Source organism: Vipera ursinii (assembly GCF_947247035.1).
Source record: "Vipera ursinii genome assembly, chromosome: 1".
Classification (NCBI taxonomy): Eukaryota; Metazoa; Chordata; class Lepidosauria; order Squamata; family Viperidae; genus Vipera; species Vipera ursinii.
The window spans coordinates 311,359,352-311,374,842 of NC_139512.1; the positions used below are offsets into that span (position 1 = coordinate 311,359,352).

Consider the following 15,491-nt stretch of genomic DNA (forward strand, 5'->3'; position numbering starts at 1 on the left):
GAGATGTTGCCAACATTAAGACAGGATTCTGGATGCAACAGTTATATAGCAGAAACCTGTTCATTGTCAGTCTGTAAGAAAGTCCAGGAGTATCAAGAGAAGAATTTGTTTGTAATCTTCCATATCACACTCAGCATGAAAAGCTGCTTTAAACTAAATCAGGGCAAGGGAACGGGGTTATTGTGAGATCAGAAGTGTAACAAAAGCCTCATAAATAGCATCACATTGAAAGTAGCCTGTTGGAGCACACCAAAAAATATCTAGTTTCATATTATTTTGCCAGAGTCTCAGTAGCTGCCCAATAACATATACATTGTTCTGATCATATTTCCTCATGATTTCATTAACTACAATTATATGGCTTCTAGTGGGAGTAAGATATAGCCATCCAAACTAGCAATCATTGATATATTTTTGCTGTATGAATCTGTCTAATTAAAATTTAAATCTATCCAAGTTGGTGACCATCATTCATGTGGAATAGAAAAATGTAGTCATGTGGAATACGTCCTTTTATCTGACTTGCTTTTTGTCCTATTCAATTTTATCAAAAGATGCCATGTTGTGGTATTTTTCCCCAAGCATACAATGTTTTAATCCCACTAACATTTAGAGTTAGAGCCAGTGTGGTACAGTGGATAAGGTAGGAGTGTGTATGGTTATAGTTTTTCTTGTTGGCAGTTGCATGTTGTGTTTGAATACAAATGTTGAAAAGTAGGTGCAGCCTGAACAAAAAATAGATTCCACTGAAACTGAAGCTTAAAATGAAATAAAAACAAATGCAATTAATTACTTCCCATGTATATAAGAATATATTTATTTATGTTTAGGTATCCAATTTCTATAATCTCCCAACTCAACCAACTGACTCCTATTCCATTTTATTAAAACTTTGCAATTTAGGGGCAGCTTTTGAAAGAGCTATGGATTTAACAATAGGTTTGTGCATTTTGTTAGGCTTTGGACTAGAGCTAGGGAAACTAGGGAAATTAACTACCCAATCCATACCTAACTCTGGAAAATCAGTTTTAGATTAGTCATATTTTTCTCAGCCCTCCTACCTCATCGGACAATCAATTCTGAAGAGTACTATGACTGGAGAGAATATATTTGGAAGATATCTTGCTCAGGTCATCTGGTGGGCTTTAAACTTAATATGGAACAGAAGGGAGACAATATGCGGAGCCACCCTCAAAACATAAGCCTGGAGTCATTGTAGTTTACAGCAAGAAATGATGTACTAAGAAGGATTTCTCAGGAATACAGCAGGAGAGCTATTAAGCAATGGAACAACCTGCCTCCTGGGCCCATGACTGTTCCATGCTTGCAGGTTTTCAAGTGAGGATAGGAGAGGCAATTTTCTGGGATGGTATGAAGACTTCATCCATAGCTTTGGATTAGAAGAACTCCAATTAGAAAGAACTCAATCCTACAATGAGCTCCTTAAGCCCTGTGCCAGCTACCCCACAAATTGGATTCAGTGGCAGAACACATAGCATCTTTTAGGATGTCCAAAAAGATATTCCTGTGGATGAAGGCACAGTGTCAAATACTAACCCCAGGAAGCTCCATATCATAGTTTTACTCTTACCCTGTATATTCTGCTTTTTTTTTTGTTATGCTGGAGCAGTTAATTCCAAATTGATATTCCTGTGTCTTAAACACACTTAGCTGGAGGGGAGATAGGTAGGTAGGTAGGTAGGCAGGTAAGTAGATAGAAATAGGTAGATAGATGGATAGATAGATAGACAGACAGACAGTACTATGATGCACCACATATCCCAAATGCAAATACCATATATGGACTCCTACAGTTGCAGTAACAACATCAAAATTGAGTGCTTTACTTTGAGAGTTTCAAAGGGCAATTCTCTCTCTAAAGCAGGGGTGTCAAACTCAATTTCATTGAGGGCCACATCAGCATTGCGGTTGCCCTCAGGGGGCCGGGTGGGTATGGCCAGGCTGGGAGTGGCCTACTGGGTGGGTGTGGCTAGAGTGCGTATGGCCTACTGGGTGGGCATGGCCAGCTCTACATCGTTCACATCAAGGGTGCCTATGGGGGCCTGGGCAGGAGTGGGACAGATCTGAGGGTCTCTGGCAGAAGGAGGGTCTCTGGGCCAGGGCCAAGGCAGTGGGGGCCGTTCCCTCACTGTTTCCAGGATGGCTTCACGGGCCACATGAAACCACTTCACGGGCCAGATCCGGCCCCTGGGCCTTGTGTTTGACATGTCTGCTCTAAAGCATTCAGTATTGTGGTTTACTATGCCAATATAAGTAAGAGAAATATTATACACTTTTAAGCAATTTTATTTTTAGCAGCCTGAGCAGTCTAGATGATGGTGTCTCAACAACTAAGACTGTAACGCTCCAGGGCTGAGAAGTATAGATTAATATAAATTTATTCTGTTTTATTGTCCATATTAATAGTACAGTATTTCAATCTTCTGGGGATAGGGAAATGGATAGACAGTTTGATGGATACTTTCCTTTTAGAAAGATCCATTCAGAATATTATTAACAACTTTGGATATAATTTTCTTTAATACATGAAGGGCTTTTTAAACATAATTTTTCTGTCTCCTCTCCCCTTCATAACTTTGACTAATTTATCTACTTTGTAAATTCTTTGTATTTTTTTTAGCATAATTTCTCTTAACTTCTTTGTTGCATAATTTTCCCCAGTTTAAAGCTGATTTAAATTTGTAACACCCTCATTTTGTACACCACTTACCCATTCTTTTTCAGATGTGTTTCTTTCATGTTATTTTTTCCTTTGTGGATTTTGGATCAGAGCAAGATGGAGAGTAGTGCACTTCATTCAATACTCATATATCTATTTGGGCAGATTTTTCAAACTATTCTCCTTAGAATTCTATGGCAGGTTTTATATGTAACCATTCCCACTAATGGATAATGTCCTTTATACTCAGCATGCAATAGATTTGGGTGCTGGAGTGTGACTTCTAAAGCCAGAATTCCTGGCTTATGCCTAATATTTTGGAGCTTTCAGCTTTTGGCTCAAAAATAGCTTAGAATAAAGTTGTTTTCTTCAAAAATCAGAAATAGCTTGGTTTATTTCAGCTGTCCTGATTCCCAAACATCATCATGAGCTTCTGATCCACGATAGAGCTTGACAAATATGATTTAAGTCAAAGAACTTGAAGATGAGGCAGATTTGTGAATCAACAAGTCAGAAATTTATATTGGGTGTGAATCTTAATCCAAGCCAGAAAAAAGATAATTCTTGGCCTCTTTCTAGAGGATTTTTTTTTGAGCTCCCTGAGTTCACCTTCAATCCAATGTTTTTCTGGCAGATCTCAACTCTGTAAACTAGCAAAACAATGCCAGGTATATAGAACCAGTGACCTAATTCAGGGCTTTTCAACCTTTTCAGAGATTGTACCACTTTTAGGATATGGCAATATTCAAGTACCACCAGTCGCCTAGCAGGTGGGCGTGGCCTGCTCGACACCACTCAGTGGACACAGCTGACTCAAGACAGCTGGGTTGGAATGGAACAAGTTGCACCGGCTAACTCGGTGTAGGGACAACTCGGTGCCCCTCAAACCCCTCGCCTCCCCAAACTGCTAGCAGCCAAGCGCATGCATGCGCACACATACACGCACACACACCACATTCCAGGCTTGGGGACTTTTATCCACAGAGGAAGGAGAGGGCCTTCTCCCCAAGCCCAGGCATGATTGGCAATTTGCTAGCTCAGATGTGGATACAAGTCTCCAAGGTTGGAACGTTTGTGTGTGTGTATGTGTGTGGATAGGACTAAAGGGATGTTCTTTTCCCAATTTCAGACTTTGTTGGTGTTTCCCTGTCTGGTGCCCCCTCCTGGCAAAGCAGGAGGTGGAGGACGTTTGCAGGAAGCAGTTTCCTCTGAGTCCAACTTCTATCCTGACAGATCTCTGGAGAGCAAGAGGAGGCGGCAGGGGAGCAGTGCTCCCAGGTCCTGCACAAGGGAGGCTGGACCTTCTCAAAAGGGAATTCCCAATTGTGTATGTTAAGGATGCTGGCTTGTTGGGGCAGTCTTCCCTCACACATCTCCCCTGACACCCCCTCCTCCTCTCCAGAGATCTGCAGGAGAGACAGAGATCTGGAGGCAAAGGCGCAGCCTCCCTATTGGCCAATTCTACCTCTCCAAGCCCTCCTCAATTAAACAAACATTATATATAAATTAAAACATAGCCGAAAAGAAAACATAGTTAAATCACTAATTATAGCTCTTCTGGAAAAACCACCTTTATTGATGTTAGGAAGAAAGATCAAACCTTATTAAGGAACTCTTTAACAGGAAGGGAACTGAAGACCCCAAAAGGTCTTATTCTTTGTAATCTGCCTTCCCTTTGAGCCTTTAGTTCTCATTATTTTATTATTATGTATTTAAGAAGAAGATCAAAGGCCTCCGTAGCTCAGAATGCTCACCTTAAAATCAGAACCCAGAAAAACTTAGTTAATCCATAATACTGCCCTATGAAGAATGAAGATAATCCTTGGGCCCTGAGAGCATGCAGGTGTCCAGTTAGAATATTAGTGGCACACCTGTCAGCAACTGGAAGTGCATAAGTCCATGTATTTCCTTTCCCTGTCTCACAACTCAATCCATACCTCCTTTAATTTTTAGACATTTTTTTATTTCTCATAAGCACCTTAAAACCCCCACAAGGTATAGTATAATTAGCAGGAAAAATAAATCTAGCACTCCTGAATTCTTTCTCCAAGTGGGAAAGGAAAGTTCACAGCCTGCAGGCTGCTAGCAAAGTTGTCAGACAATGTAGTTATTGCTGCTAAAGGCAAGAATAAATAACAAATCAATTTTGCACCTCTCTCCTGTTACTACATCCTCTTACTTCCAGAATGTGGCCTGGGATTGCACAGGGGGCTAGGCTAAAATCCGGTTGACTAGTTTGCAGCCAGGTATTCCGTACAGACCTTGCCAATGTGATTTTAATAGCCCAGGAAGGGATAGGAAAACCAGAGGGAAACTTTGCAATCAATAAACCATGGTGGACTACGTTTGTTTTGCCCTATTTGATTCTCTTCCTCAGCAGTAGCCCATTGATTTTAGAACGGCATGGCCACAAAGACAGAGGCCTTCAGCCTCCCAATCCCTGCTTAGAGAGGGACTTGCATTTTAGCCAGGGTCACGCCATACACCCCCAATCAAAGGAAAACCCCAAATCCAGTGGGCCAGAAGGCAGCCCAGCCACCATGCCCCTCCATTTCCTTTCCTCACCCCCTGTGGACAGACACAGTTGCTACTCCTCACCATAGCTGGGGTGGGACTTGCAAGTACCTCCGTCCTACAAAGCGGCGCTCCCCGGTGCTCCTGCCTGCCACCAAGCCGGCAGCCCCAACTAAAGGCTGAGTGCTGCAGCCTCACTCAGCCAAGGAAGGGGGTGGCAGCCAAGACTACGTCTGATTGCCATTTGTCAGGAGTGCTCAGAGGCTGCCCAACATTACTCTGGTATTTTGGGTTGGAAAGAGGAGGGGCAGCATTGCGTTTGCAGGTCTAGCAGCACCTGCTGGACAGCCTCTTGCTTCCCCCCCATCCCCCGGGCATCTACCTTCTTCAGAGCCATCCTGATTCTGATAGGCCTGCTGGCATGGTAGTGGGCAAGATCGTCAGGAGAGTTGCGCTTTGCAGGATGCAGCTGGCGGATCTATGCCGGCAGGCCCATCAGCGTCCTCTCGTATGGTATTGTGGTTTGGTATGCTGGTCTGACAGCCGCGGACAGGAAAGTATTACAGAGGGTAGTGAGCACAGCACAAGACATTGTGGGCTGTTCCCTGACACCACTGGATGACATCGCCAGGGCTCGTTGCCTTGGAAGAGTGAGGAAGATTCTCAGGGATGACTCACACCCTGGACGGTATCTCTTTACTGTACTACCATCCGGTAGGAGATACAGGAATATAGCCAGCCGTACCAACAGGCTGAAAAATAGTTTTTATCCGTGGGCTGTTAGGCTTTTAAATGGGACATAATCTTATGCAGAATTGACTTGGGAGACCGGTGTGTGGTGTAGTTGGTTCACATGGTGTGGTGGGATGGAGGGTTTGTTGTCACTGTGTGTTGGGGGGAGAGAGCACGGGGGGAGGCTCAGTTAATCTCAATGTACACATGTTGTACTTTGACAATAAAGGTTTATTTATATTTATATTTATCAGGACAGCTCTGAAGGAGGTAGATGCAGGGGTGGGGGCATGGGAAGCAGGAGGCTTTCTAGCATATGCCACCAGGCCTGCAAACACAGTGCTGCCCTCCACTTTCCAACCCTGAAATTGCAGAGTAAAGTTGGGCAGCCTCTGAGCGCCCTTGACAAGCTGCAGATCTATTGTAGTCTCAGCTGCTGCCCCTTTCCTTGGCAAGGTGAGGCTGGAGCACATGGCCTTTGGTTGGGGTTGCCATCATGGCAGTGGGTGGGAGCACCGGGGAGTGCCTCTTTGAGGACAGAGGTACTTGCAAGTCCTGCTCAGCTATGGTGAGGAGCTGCAATTGCATTTGTGCCCAGGGGGCGAGGAGGAGGAAATGGAGGGGTGTGGTGGTGGGCTGCCTTCTGTCCTGATGGATTCAGGGTTTTCCTTTGATTGTGAACTGGGGTGGGCCAGCCCCTTGCTGTCTCCAGGGCATCCCCAGGCCAAATGTACACACCCCGCGGGGATGTCTGTCCTCTCCTCCTCCTTTTGTCTTGGTGTAGCTGCAACTGATTCCTTTCTCCAGGGTGCACGCATCTTCTGGAAGCGCCAGTCAGCTGGAACCTGGCACGGGTCCTGAGCGCTCAGCAGAGCCCCAGAAACACCGCAGCTCCAGCTGGCTCTCCCACAGGCCTGTGCTGCATTGCCACCGCTTCAGCTCATCCCAACGCTACACTTTTACACTTTTTAATGCTTTTTTTACAATGCTTTTCAACCCATTGTAAGCTTACCACCTGCCAATTGCTGACGTTCCACCAATGGTATGCATACCACTGGTTGAAAATCCCTGACCTAATTTATACCTGTTATTCAGAATTAGGATAGTGAAGAAATCCCACCTGTTTACCACAGAATATATATATATATATAGCCCTTGCTGTGTGTCTGTTTGGCTCAAAAATCTTTTTAAACAGTTGTTGTTAAGGAATTTGTTGTGCAGAGGTCTCCTTGTGCTACCAAAGAGTTGCACAGACAAGGAAGGGTACTGAGAGCAGTAAGAGTCACACACAGGAGTACACTGAGTTGTAAAAGCAAAAAGTAGTTTACTTTGAGGCGGTGTAAAAACATAAAATGCATAGTCAAAAATAAACAGTCCAGGTCATAAACAATAGCAACAGTCCAAGAAGTAATCCAAACTACAAAGTCTTCTTACCGGTCCAGAGGTCAATACACAGTTCAGGTTTACAACAGTAGTAAACCAACAGCAGAGCAAAAACAGTAATAGTAGAGATCAGTGAATTCAGAGAGAGAGAGAAGCTAGTTCCTAGCTTCCTCTTATGGCCATGAGAACACTTACACACCCATTGGCCAATTAACAACTTAAAGACATAGCATTATGGTTAATATATTTTCAACCCAACATTGTAGGCTAACACCATATGCCTAACAGTTGTATTTCAGCAGTGGTCTTTTATGACCTGAATTTCTGCAGTCTGTGGTTGTGATTGAAAATCAGTTTTAGTAGAGGTAAAAGTGCTATGACAGAAATGTAATTTCCCTTGATGAACATCCCCTTTTCTTGTCTCCTATTCTAGTCTCAAACAAACTTTGTATATGTATATATAGAGAGCCTATGACTTTGTGTTCTGATTCCTCTGTTGATCATCTGAAGGGCAGGAATATGATCCTGTTGAAAGGAGTTGTGCCACTGGGAAAATCTTTATATGTAGTATCTTCAAGCAAATGTTGCAGTGTGGGATAACTCTGTTCAAGGTGCCAGCCACTCTGTATAAATTATTGACCTGATTTCATGGGGTAGCTAAGTTTAGCTTTGTATATGATAATACTTTTCTTGCAACTCTAACAGTAATGTTTTGGGGTTTTTATGTTGGAAGATTTTTAAAAAAACAACATATTTTCAGTGAGAAAACGTGCAGTTGTTTTCATGAAAATAAGATTCAAATCAATCGTACACAGAGCCATTGAAACCACTGTGATTTAACATTAATATAGGCATGATTTTTCTTATTTCTGTGGTTTTCTCGAAGCATGACTACACTAAGTATGCACCTCCCTTACATCCATCCTTCAAATTCATGTTGCCCTAGGAATATCCTCTTATTTACAGAAACCTAATCTGAAAAAGAGAGGGGAGTCAACTAATATGCCTTTCCCTGCATCATGCCAATAAGCAACGACAACTGAGAGACAATGTGTTATAATGTCTAAAGTCCTGGACTGGAAGTGGAAAGATGGCAAATTTTAATTCACCCTCAGCTCCCTGAATCATTTCGGATCAATCGCTGCTCCTCAACTTGAGGAAAAATGAAAGAGGAAGTATGGGTATTTCAAGGAGAAGTCAAAACATCAGCTATTTTGTTTAAAATATTAATTTTTTTATATGAAGATACATTTTTCTCTGTGCAGAGATACATTTTCCACGAGAAGAAATATACAGACACTCTCCCCTTGGCTTTCAGACTAAAGTAGTACCATTGACAAAAGCTGTGCCTTCTCTCTTAGTCTTTTCTCCAGGTCTGTGCTGTATGGTTATCCAGCTTCTTTGGGATATGTGTATTTCTTCTATGAAAACCAATTTCTTATGCTGGGAATGATCTTAGAATTTGTTTTGGATCAGTTTCCCATTTTCTCCTTGATTTTATCCAGTGGAGAAAAGATATGGAAAACATTAATTATTCTGGGTTTTTTTCCAAAGCAGTTTTTTGCACTTTATATCTATGTAGCTCCGTCTCTGTAAATATCCTCATAAGCTTAATGTTTAAAAAAAACTCTACTCATGCACAACTGCACATGAAACTATGGTTTTGGTTTTTTGTTTTTTTTTTAAAAACCCCCAACTTGAAATGGCAACCAAAGTGGAGAGGAAATTAAAACTGTGGAATCACTCAATCCCTTTGCAGGGTGAATTTATGCAAAACCAAACCACACTAAACAACTTGAAATGGTAGAATTTCATTTATTATCCTGCCAAGCTTTGAATATGTTTTCTATTATAGTTTCCTGTTTCCACTGCAGTGGAAACTAATGTCTTATAGCATTGGGGTTTCTTTTTCTTTTTGCAAACACTCTTGTTTCTTTTGTTTGCAAAAACAATGCTACAGTAGGATGCTGCATAGTTTTTGTGTCATTGACCAGTTTTTTCTATGATGCTTTCTCTCCAGGGACTCCTGTTTGGTTCTTTGTGAAAATTGCTCCAATTCGAAATGAACAGGACAAAGTTGTTTTGTTTCTTTGCACTTTCAGTGACATCACAGCTTTCAAACAGCCGATTGAGGATGACTCATGCAAAGGTTTGCTATTTGCTTTCTGTGTTGCATATGAAAGATAATTTGTTTTGCATTTCAAAATGGAATCAGACTCTTTCATAGATGTTTTAGTTTTAGAAGGTCTGTTAAAAATACGAGTGAAGCTAGTGAAGCTAGCGCAAACTGACTCTGAAGGTTAAACACCACTGCTTCTGGGATCTGCTCTGTATGATAATAATAATAACAACCGGTCGAGACCACACCAACCAGGCCTCCAACAGTTCTTTCTTTTCTTTCAGATGTTAACAATTGATGAAACCAATGGGAAAGCCATGAAAAATTTCTGATGATATTTCTTGCAGATCAAGGACCTACAGCCTTGATCAGCAGATTCAAAAGCTATTAGCTGAGGCAACAGTGCACTACCCTTTTCAAGTTACATCTGCATTTCTGGGACCTTGAGATTATTTATTGAAACTACAGAATTACATTTCCTGGTCATTCCCTACAACAGATCTAATTCCAATCCAATGCATTTCCCTTGTGACTATTTTTGTGTTTCTGTTAGGCTATCCAGTCACTGAAACCCCATATAACCTTATTTTTTTTCCTGCAGTATTTTTTATAAGCAGGATCAATTACGAGATAACTAAAAATAACTAAGGTCATTAGAGAATTTGCTATGTAGACTAGAAACTGGGAGATTGTAAGTTCTAGTCCTGCCTTAGGTATGAAAGCCAGCTGAGTGACTTTGGGTCAATCACTCTTTCTCAGCCCAACCCATCTTAAAGAGTTGTTGTAGTGGGGGGGGGAAAGGAGGAGGGACAACTATTAGGTATGTTTATCACCTTAAGTTATTCATAACAATAATGAATTCATTTTATAAATGCGACACTTCTATTCTGAAAAATAATTTATAAAGACTATGTCCTTCTCACATCTTCCAGCAATGAGTAATCCAGGTGAGGTCAAATTACATTCTAGTAAAATAGGGCTATCCCCAAATATTTAATCTTGTTTTCTTTGGTCACACGTCGTGAATCATATATGGCCCTGGGGCTATAGGTTAAGTGTGCCCTAGCAGTAAGGCTTAGGCAATCAGTAGGGTTCCACTTCATTGGAATTATTAGTGGCGGTTAGCATAAATCTGTAATTTCCATACAAATATTCATTGTTGTATACTACATATGAATGCTATTGTCAAAGTAGAAACTATTTTTTGTTGCATATATAGATCACAAAAGTGAGACGTGATATTTGACAGAAAAAGACAGGAATCTATTATTTAGAGATTATATGAGCAAGGGATGAAAATAGACTGCCTTCTCCATAAACAATATCCTTGTTTGTTCTAAGGCATTATCCATTCCAGACACAATAAAAGTCTAACGTTTAAATAAATCATATTCTATTTATAGTTTCTGTTGTTGTTACATAAAACATGAGCTGATTGGCTTTGAAAAGCTACCTGATGTTATTTATTCATTTAAAACATTTATACGGCTACTCATCTTTCAGACAAATCTCAACAGCTCCTAATAAAATCATTTTAAAAAATGTAAAATACACTCAAATTAGTAAGCACAAAAACCTGGTGCCAATCCATGCAAACATATCATTGTCTAATCTCCCAGCACTTGGGAGATATGTAAACTAATGAATACAATCAACTATAAATTGAAGAAATTTACTTTTATATTATTATACAAAGAAAACCATGATAAATGAGAAAATATTGGGATATTTCCAGTAAGAATACTGAAATCTAAGAAGATTTGGCAAGAACTTGTGAAATTTTGGCATGCATTAATTTAGAAAAAATAATAATTTGGAGATTACCATACTGTATATACCAGGTAAACTAGAGGCACCATGTTATTGATACCTGGTTCAATATCCCACACTTTAGATTCAGCTGTTTGCTCCATACTAGACAAAAACATGTCAAAAACATGTAAGGACATTCTAGAAAGAGTGTTTCAGGTTTGCTTGAATTGTTTATTGGTAGCTATAGTGCCACTTCCTTAAGAATGACTGATGAACATAGTTTGCTGAATCCTGGCAGTATTATTGAGCTGAAGACTGAGTGGCTGAACCCTAACAAGCACATACTAATTCCCAGTGCTTTTTTGTAAAAGAAAAAGGTGCCGGAACTCACACATGTCATACAACCTGCCTTGCCTACCCTACAAGGTTCCATCCAAAAAACGTGCCGGAACTCCGTTCTGAGCATTCTATGAGAAAAAAAGCCCTGCTAATTCCAATATTTGGTTATAAGGTGAATTCTGTAGTCAGAGCTGGGTTCGGAACTAATTTTTGTTCAAAAGATTATGTTCAATTTGCATTAGATCAACCATTAAATAAGATAATTTCTAATTAGCCACTTAGGATAAACATGTAGCCTTGACATTGCAGAATAAGATTTTTTACTTGAAAAAATTAAGGTATTTTGGTTTAAGGTTGTTTATTGTCCTATTTATAACTTTGATTTTTAGACATTTTTCCCCTCCTTTCAATCATGTCTGTTTCACAGAGAATGCCTGGACTGCAGTTTTCATAACAAGATGTTTCAGAAGTGGTTTACTATTGCCTCCTTCATAGGGCAGAGAGAAAATGACAGGCCTAAGATTACCCAACTGTCTCTGAGCCTAAGATGAGACCAGAACTAATGATCTCTCAATTTCTAGTCTATACCAAAATGGCTATTTTAATTTAATTTAAGAATAATTTAATTTATTCTTCGTAAGCCATCAAGAATCTTTTGGATTATGGCAGGGTAGAAATGAATAAACAAACAAATAAACAAACAAATGATCAATGTCAAAAATGTTAACATTTTTGGAGATTAGGAGAGTGGAGGACAGGGAAGATGCTCTTCGAGTGAGCCAAGATCCTTCCCTATTGATTAGACTTTTTCGAGGAATTATTGATCATAACTGTTACATGGTGTTACGAACAGAAAAATCTGGTGAACAGATTTTTAATTTCACAAAACAGTGTGCTACATTCTGATATCGAAGCATAGCTGAGATTCACACAATGGGTTCATGTTTACTCCAAAGAATTTCAGGACATCTTTTATCCATAAACTACTTTAAGCTGCACCTAAAGCATGTTATGATCTAATCTTGAAACTTTCTTCAGATTCAAAATCAACTTTCGTGTGACATGAATGCGAAAGCCTTTTTTTAATTAAGGAAAATACATTACTCTGGACATTTGCTTACAGACAAGTCCTGTAAAATCTTGGCAGGATTTACTTCAGAATAAATATGGCCAGGATCAGGTTGCAAAGTGCCCTGAAAGACACTGAAGAATTCTTTGGAACAGGGGTACACTCTGTAACATGAACTCGTGGACCAAATCAAATTTTTATGTCATCCTTTTTGAATTTTTTTTTTGCTTTTAATATCATGTCATTCCATAAAATAAATTTCAAAAAGAAGTGTTTTCTTGACATTGGCTTTTCATGTCACAGCAAAAGTTAATTCCATTTTCATCTTGCCTGGCTAATGCGAATACACAGAGTCCTTGACTTACAACAGTTCATTTAGTGACCATTCAAAATTACAACACCACTGAAAAAAGTGACTTATGACTATTTTTCACATGGCCATTTCAGCCTCCCCATGGCCATGTGATCAAAAATGCAGATGCTGGGCAACTGGCTCACATTTATGATGGTTGCAGTGTCCCAGCATCATGTGATTAAATTTTGCGACCTCCTTATAAGCAAAGTCAATAGGGAAGCCAGAGTCACTTAACAACCCTGTTACTAACTTAACAATTGCAGTGATTCACTTAACAGCTGTGGCAAGAAAGGTCATAAACTGGGACAAAATTCACTTAAATGTTTCGCTTAGCAACAGAAATTTTGGGCTCAGTTGTGGTCGTAAGTCAAGGACTACCTGTAATCATTCCCTGTCTATTTTCTACGGAACAGTGATAGCTCTGTCTCTCCTTATGATTCTTTCCTGATGTGTTACAATAAGATTAAGAGGATATAAACAAGAATTCTTCATTCTAAGATGAAATGGTACAGCCTCCGTCCTGGTTCTATTATAAATGTTTCTGATTCTGGCCTCCCTTTGAGTTTCCTCTCTTCATTCTTGCTATTTTACATCCATGATAACAATGTCTATTTTTGTTCTTCTTCGGCATCTCTTATCTAGACCAAGCAATGCTTTTCGAGTTTCCTCTCTTCATTCTTGCTGTTTTACATCCATGATAACAATGTCTATTTTTGTTCTTCTGTGACATCTCTTATCTAGACCAATCAATGCTTTTCAAGGACTCAGTTGGATGAAAGTACAAAGATACTAGGCTGCCACATGGAGCTCTTACTTTAAATATTGTCTTATATTTGCAGCCCTCCTAAAAATTAAAGAGCAAAAAGACCCTTTAAAAATTAAATAGGGAACCCCCCAGTTTATGGGTATGTGTTGGAGCAGGTTGTGCATATATGAAACATTGCTAATAAAATAGACTTATTTCACTCCACTTTTCCATTACTTAAAAATTTTATAATCTCTCCAAAACAAAACAAAGCAAAAATCATTCAAGTGAGCTGCTTTGTAAAATAAAATATGTAGTATAAAAAAACAATTTACCCACAACAATGAAAACAGTGCATAATAACTAACAATGCCTAAAACAAATAAACAAAAAAAATCACATGAAAATAAAACTAATATAAGGGAGTAAAAAGAACAGTACAGGGGAAAAATTTAAACAAAAACTGCATGTGCAATTCAGTACCATGGTCAGTACCAACATTCTAAGCAACTTTTCATTCAAATGAGCAATGCTTACTTATTTTCTTTGCATCTGTAGTTATGTAAGCATTTTGAAAACACTGTACATTCACATGTACGTGTCTCAAAGATGCTTTTTCATGAGACAACTGGACTTCCTTGTTTTTCTTTGAAGACATTTTACTTCTCATCCAAGAAGCTTCTTCAGCTCTGAGTGGATGGTGGGGAATGGAAGGATTTATACTCGTTGCAGGCAGCTGGTCATTTGCATGCTTTTAGACCAGCTGTCTGCAAGGAGTATAAATCCTTACATTCCCCCACCATCCATTCAGAGCTGAAGAAGCTTCTTGGATGAGAAGCGAAATGTCTTCAAAGAAAAGGAAGTCCAGTTGCCTCATGCAAAAGCATCATTGGGACAACTATGATCTGGATGACTGAGAATCTCCATAGAAATTCACATGCACAGTATGTCCAGTTGTGTGGTAAGTTAGAAACATGCAATAGTTCACAGGGTAACTGCTAAACTGAATTATCTACATGGTAGGAAGACAATTTGAAATAAACGTTTATAATTTTTCTGCATTTGAATAATGAATGATTCCCTTTAAAAAGGTACCTGCATGAGAAAGCCCATGACCACATATGCACATTCAAAACATTCAACATCTGCCCATTGCTTATTGTTGCCCTAAGGCAGACATGTCAAACTCGCCATGTCACGTGACATCATGCAACAGTTTTGCCATTGCTGGCAATGGAGTGGGGGTGGCTTCCAGATGATGTGTCCGGCCTGTGGGCTGGGAGTTTGACACCCCTGTCCTAAGGGGATGAATGATAAGCAACCTTTGTTGTTAGTATTTTTCTTAATTCAATGTCAATTCACTGCATTGTTTTAAGGTTAAAGGCTTTTATGTTCAAATTCTGTTCAACTGGAATGGTAGTTAACTACTGTGCAATTTCTTTAGGTTGGGGAAAGTTTGCTCGTTTGACACGTGCACTAACAAGCAGCCGAGGTGTCCTGCAGCAGCTTGCTCCCAGTGTACAGAAAGGAGAGAACGTTCACAAGCACTCCCGTCTAGCAGAGGTAAAGTCTGGGTCATGTTTCTATTCTATCTGAATTTTATGAATGTTATGACAACTTAAAGAGCAACCACTCTCTTGGAACCAATAGCTTTGCCTCAGAAGTGTTATCTGTTGTTGGGGAATCAGCTGAGAGTTAACTGATTACAAATCAAGGAGATTTTAAGTCCCATAACACTGACCCAATCATGACCTGCCTGTTGTAGCAAGATGAACAGTTTTACAGATGGGCTGTTTTGAAAGA

General features: G+C 39.9%; 1 protein-coding gene across 1 annotated transcript in view; it reads left to right on the forward strand.

Annotated features, from left to right (window-relative positions):
• Positions 1–15,491, forward strand: part of KCNH1 (potassium voltage-gated channel subfamily H member 1) — a gene marked incomplete at both ends in the record, with an annotated part of 204,962 nt that overhangs the window by 26,213 nt on the left and 163,258 nt on the right. The window contains 2 exons of the mRNA XM_083379517.1: positions 9,330–9,458; positions 15,133–15,251. Of these exons, the coding sequence (XP_083235643.1) occupies positions 9,330–9,458; positions 15,133–15,251 (248 nt within the window). The remainder of the gene's footprint in view (positions 1–9,329; positions 9,459–15,132; positions 15,252–15,491) is intronic.